Here is a 5,737-nt window from a genome sequence, read left to right on the forward strand (position 1 = left end):
TCAAGGTGAGTTCAGATCTCCACCCATCTTTGTTAACCTCTTTTGCAAGGTGGTTGATGAAGTGAGGGCTCTCATCATCTCCAGTCTGACGATTTCCCAGGCGCAGTCGCTGTATCCCTTCTCTTGCAGGTAGTCATGGATGCCCTGGAAGTACTTCTTCACGGTCACAATGGGGTCCATCTTTCCCAGTTCAGAGTCTTTCTCTCCCATCACGGGACCCCTGCAGGTGTCCAGGTCCTCCAGCTGCTGTTGGAGTCCAGTGCGGAGCTGCTCCAGGAGGGTGGTGTTCCAGGCAGCAGAGGAGCGCTCTGTGTAGAAGAGGTTGAAGGTCTGCTGGAGCATCTCACAGAGCACAGAGAAGGCCTGGTCCTTCTGGAGCTGGTCGCCCTCCACCATCTCCTGGGGAAGACCAAAGTCTTTTCTGTCCTGCAGACAGGAATGAGGTGACAGTCTGTTCATTCGGTCCAGGAGCCTGAGGTTCTCCCTGGCATCCAGCACGAGTCTCCGAGATAGGTAACAACCCAGAGATCCTCCCGGGCCATAGCTGACCAGCACCAGGGCCATCAGTAGAGAGAGCAAGAAGGCCATGGGGAAGATGTGGCTGCTGCCGGGCTGGCTGAGATGGGGTCTGGGGGAACCTTCAGGTAGGTTCTCTGATGACGATCATTCTAAGCAAGGCTTTAAATAGGGAAGACGGTACTCATTATCCAAAAATTTCTCTCTCACTTCCTGTTTGTTTTCATTTAGATATTTTCTACTTGACCTAGAAAATGTAGCCAATCTAAACTCTTAATTTTTACAGTAGAAGTTTACTTTTCCCAATAAAATTTGGATTTGTCAATGTAAACGTATATCAATTAAATGAGAAACTAAATAAAGCCTGAACTGATGTACGTATGGAAAGACTTATAGATGTGTACATAGTTATTATGCACAAATTTAGGTAAAATATATATAAACATTCCTTTTGTTTATCGTATGTCAGGAACATAATTTTCCCTTGATTCTTAACTGCATTTTTGCCTCCTTATCTTACACATAGGAATGCAGAGTCACTCAGGCCGTATTGATTTTTGTATTGTTTTATGTCTCACAGAGGATAAGCTTGTAATTAAGGGTGAATGAACTACTCGGGTGTTTCTGTTCTTTTGAGAACATTCATTCATGTTCCTGAGATTACGTTGCACTGGGGCCACCAGGTCATGTGAGTGGAGTATCTCCTGCCATATCAGTAAACCAGGATGACACATTCATCAAGAGTTTCCAGCCCTCCAGGGTGCTCAGGAAGGGGGAATACACCTGTGGGCTCAGTTCAGTTCAGTCGCTCAGTCGTGTCTGACTCTTTGCGAGCCCATGAATTGCAGCATACCAGGCCTCCCTGTCCATTACAAACTCCCAGAGTTCACCCAAACTCACGTCCATCGAGTCGGTGATGCCATCCAGCCATCGCATCGTCTGTCGTCTCCTGTTCCTCCTGTCCCCAATCCCTCCCAGCATCAGAGTCTTTTCCTGTGTGTCAACTCTTCGCATGAGGTGGCCAAAGTGTTGGAGTTTCAGCTTCAGCATCAGTTCTTCCAGATATCACCCAAGATTGATCTCCTTTAGGTTGGACTGGTTGGATCTCCTTGTAGTCCAAGGGACTCCCAAGAGTCTTCTCCAACACCACAGTTCAAAAGCATCAATTCTCCAGCACTCAGCTTTCTTCACAACTCTCACATCCATACATGACCACTGGAAAAACCATAGCCTTGACTCGACGGACCTTTGCTAGCAAAGTAATGTCTCTGCTTTTCAATATGCTATCTAGGTTGGTCACAACTTTCCTTCCAAGGAGTAAGCATCCTTAAATTTCATGGCTGCAGTCACCATCTGCAGTGATTTTGGAGCCCCCCAAAATAAAGTCTGACACTGTTTCCCCAACTATTTCCCATGAAGGGATGGGACCAGATACCATGATCTTCGTTTTCTGAATGCTGAGCATTAAGCCAACTTTTTCACTCTGCTCTTTCACTTTCATCAAGAGGCTTTTTAGTTCCTCTTCACTTTCTGCCATAAGGGTGATGTCATCTGCATATCTGAGGTTATTGATAGTTCTCCCGGCAATCTGGATTCCAGCTTGTGGTTCGTCCAGTCCAGCATTTCTCATGCTGTACTCTGCGTATAAGTTAAATAAGTAGGGTGACAATATACAGCCTTGACGTACTCCTTTTCCTATTTGGAACCAGTCTGTTCCATGTCCAGTTCTAACTGTTGCTTCCTGACCTGCATACAGGTTTCTCAAGAGGCAGGTCAGGCAGTCCGGTATTCCCATCTCTTTCAGAATTTGCCACAGTTTATTGTGATCCACATAGTCAAAGGCTTTGGCATAGTCAATAAAGCAGAAATAGATGTTTTTCTGGAACTCTCTTGCCTTTTCCATGATCCAGCGGATGTTGGCAATTTGATCTCTGGTTCCTCTGCCTTTTCAACAGCTACCAAATTGCAGCTACTCCCTAAGGTGGACCCAAGGCAATTCAGGATGTGAAAAAGTGCAAGATGCTAGAAAATGCAAGGAAAACTGCCCCAGGAGAGCTGAGATGCAGAAAGGAATGTTTTCAGTGAGCCCAGACACTTGCGTCTTCCCATACAAAGGAAAAGTGCTAAATTCCTTAACTTGAGATACGTGGTTTTCTTAAATTCTCAAAAATACTTTGATGTTCACACTATGTCCCCTTTCTTGCAAATTCCTACATAACCTGGCTTTTCCCCTCTCCTCCTTGGAGCTATCTTTCAGGGTGAATTGATATACTGCCTCCCGAATTCCCACCAAATAAAACATAACTTTCAACTTATAAGTTGTCATTATTTCTTTATTTTTTAAAAATAACTTGTTAATTTTAATTGGAAGCTGATTACTTTACAATATTGTAGTGGGTTTTGCCATACATCGACATGAATCACCCATGGGTGTACATGTGTCCCCCATCCTGAAACCCCCTCCCGCCTCCCTCCTTGTCCCATCCCTTAGTGTGGTTCCAGCGCACCAGCCCTCAGATCCGTGTCACCTTCATCGCACCCGGACTGGCGATCTACTTCACATACGGTAAATTACATATTTCAGTGCTATTCTCTCAAATCATCCCACCCTCACCTTCTCACACAGAGTACAAAATTTGGTTCCTTACATCTGTATCTCTTTTGCTGTTTTTCTTTCTGACTTATTTATTTCACTGTGTATAATAGTCTCCCGATCAACTATCAGGAACAGTATACGAGAGAGCATGGTTTCTTTCAACCTGATTTTTATGGTAGATCTATAGTCTTCCACAGGCTGTGCCAATACCCCCACCAGGAATCCTGCTTCTTTTCTGATGCATGTTATGTGTGAATATTCTAATTGCAAGATAATTAATTGCCTCTCCAGCACCACCTCACTCACAAGGTGGTTATCACCTCTAGTAGCACTTTTCCTCTGGAATGACAGTGTCCTCAACCAAACTCTCTGGGCCTCACCCAAGAGGGCAGGCTAACCACATCCCGAGAACTTCAGAATTCTACTGTGGAGGGGCTTGTCTCTTTGTTTGCAAAATCATTCATCTTCTAGCATCCCCACCCTCTCCCGTGCAGTGTTTGTGTGAAGGAGGGGAGTTCTCAGTGATGACCTCCTCTTCTCCTGATCCATGTCCCCAGATATCAAGTGTCAGCAGCCCTCAGATGCTGAGAGCTAAGGTGTGAAGAGCTAACTAGGTGGAGGCATTATGCAATGGCAATTGTTACACCTTTGGTAGACAATTTTTATTTTGCCACTATAGCTTTTATCGTTCAAGTCTTTTACTTAAAGTGTTCAAGATTTGTTTTGCTCAGAATTTCTGCGTCGGGTATAGGGAATTCAGTGATGGTGTGATGTATTGTTGAAAGCTTGTGTCACAGAATCAGTGCCCTGCAGTTGTTCATTCAGTCTACATCCTTCTGTTGGGCTGGCTTGTCGATGCATCTCTGTCTGGTGCTCAGAAGGCAGAGCAGTGAGGCCCAGGCTGTGACAGGGAGAAATAGCCTTGTTTCTTTACTTATTCATGATGTTTTGTTTTAAATTTAAAGAACAGCAAAAAAACATTTGAGAACTTATTGTTTGCATATTGATTTACTGGCCAGTTTGTCTCTCTCCTGCTGCGTTCCTAAACATGTCATCCTAGGGCTCATACAAATGGAAGGAACAGAATGGCAGAGGGCGTCAGCATATTGTCTGTGATTTTTAAGACGAGAAATTTTTTGTTTTTCATTTCAACTTTCCTGAAAGGCAAAACTTTAGGGCTCTTTGTGGGCAAAAATAAAACAAATATAATTTTGAAGTTTATGAGAGAGAATATAGACGAATGTCTTTTTTGCTGACGCTATGGCAAAGTGTAAGTTAAATCTAAAGAAGGTCTACCAAAAAATGGAAGAAATCATATTATTTGAAAGTTGTCAAACAGTCCCAAACACAGCCACGTGCACATGCTAAGTCAGTTCAATCATGTCTGACTCTTTGTGACCCTGTGAACAGGCTCCCCTGTCCATGGGATTCTCCAGGATAGAATACCGGAGTGGGGTACCATTTCCTCCTCCGGGGAATCTTCCTGATGCAGGGATCAAACCCTGGTCTTTATGTCTCCTGGATTGGCAGGCAGGTTCTTTACCACCGGTGTCACCTGGGAAGCCTCCACAAAGATGGCCAGGTGAGACGAAAAATTGTACATGTAATCTTGCCCCGAAAAGTGGCCCCGAAGTGTTAAAGGGAGAAGAAAAGGAAGAAAACTTATATAGCATATGAATTAGAGAGCCCTCTCCTTTGTCAGTTGGAGAGAAGCAATCTAAAGACAAGTCTGTAAATTGAGGCAGAGATTTATTTGATAGATCTAGGCGGGATGGGAATATCAGACCACCTGACCTGCCTCTTGAGAAATCTGTATGCAGGTCAGGAAGCAACAGTTAGAACTGGACATGGAGCAACACACTGGTTCCAAATAGGAAAAGGGGTACGTCAAGGCTGTATATTGTAACCCTGCTTATTTAACTTATTCAGAGTACATCATGAGAAATGCTGGACTGGTAGAAACACAAGCTGGACTCAAGATTGCCGGGAGAAATATCAATAACCTCAGATATGCAGATGACACCACCCTTATGGCAGAAAGTGAAGAGGAACAGAAAAGCCTCTTGATGAAAGTGAAAGAGGAGAGTGAAAAAGTTGGCCTAAAGCTCAACATTCAGAAAACAAAGATCATGGCATCCGGTCCCATCACTTCATGGGAAATTGATGGGGAAACAGTGGAAACAGTGTCAGACTTTATCTTTTTGGGCTCCAAAATCACTGCAGATGGTGACTGCAGCCATGAAATTAAAAGACGCTTACTCCTTGGAAGAAAAGTTATGACCAACATAGATAGTATATTCAAAAGCACGGACATACATCACTTTGCTGACTAAGGTCCATCTAGTTAAGGCTATGGTTTTTCCTGTGGTCATGTATGGATGTGAGAGTTGGATTGTGAAGAAGGCTGAGTGCCACAGAATTGATGCTTTTGAACTGTGGTGTTGGAGAAGACTCTTGAGAGTCCCTTGGACTGCAAGGAGATCCAACCAGTCCATTCTGAAGGAGATCAGCCCTGGGATTTCTTTGAAGGAATGATGCTAAAGCTGAAACTCCAGTACTTTGGCCACCTCATGCGAAGAGTTGACTCGCTGGAAAAGACTCTGATGCTGTGAGGGATTGAGGGCA

At 44.2% G+C, this 5,737-nt stretch overlaps 1 protein-coding gene across 1 annotated transcript; it reads right to left on the bottom strand.

Moving 5' to 3' along the window:
* On the bottom strand, positions 1 to 588 carry LOC128052445 (interferon tau-6). The gene has a single exon (XM_052645008.1). It carries the CDS (start codon positions 586 to 588, stop codon positions 1 to 3), a length of 588 nt encoding a protein of 195 aa, XP_052500968.1.
* Positions 589 to 5,737: the final 5,149 nt, after the last annotated feature.

This window comes from Budorcas taxicolor, chromosome 8, assembly GCF_023091745.1.
Source record: "Budorcas taxicolor isolate Tak-1 chromosome 8, Takin1.1, whole genome shotgun sequence".
In the NCBI taxonomy this organism is placed as follows: domain Eukaryota; kingdom Metazoa; phylum Chordata; class Mammalia; order Artiodactyla; family Bovidae; genus Budorcas; species Budorcas taxicolor.

Coding starts and splice junctions, on each gene's coding strand:
- LOC128052445 (XM_052645008.1), bottom strand. CDS start 588: ATGGCCTTCTTGCTCTCTCTACTGATGGCCCTGGTGCTGGTCAGCTAT.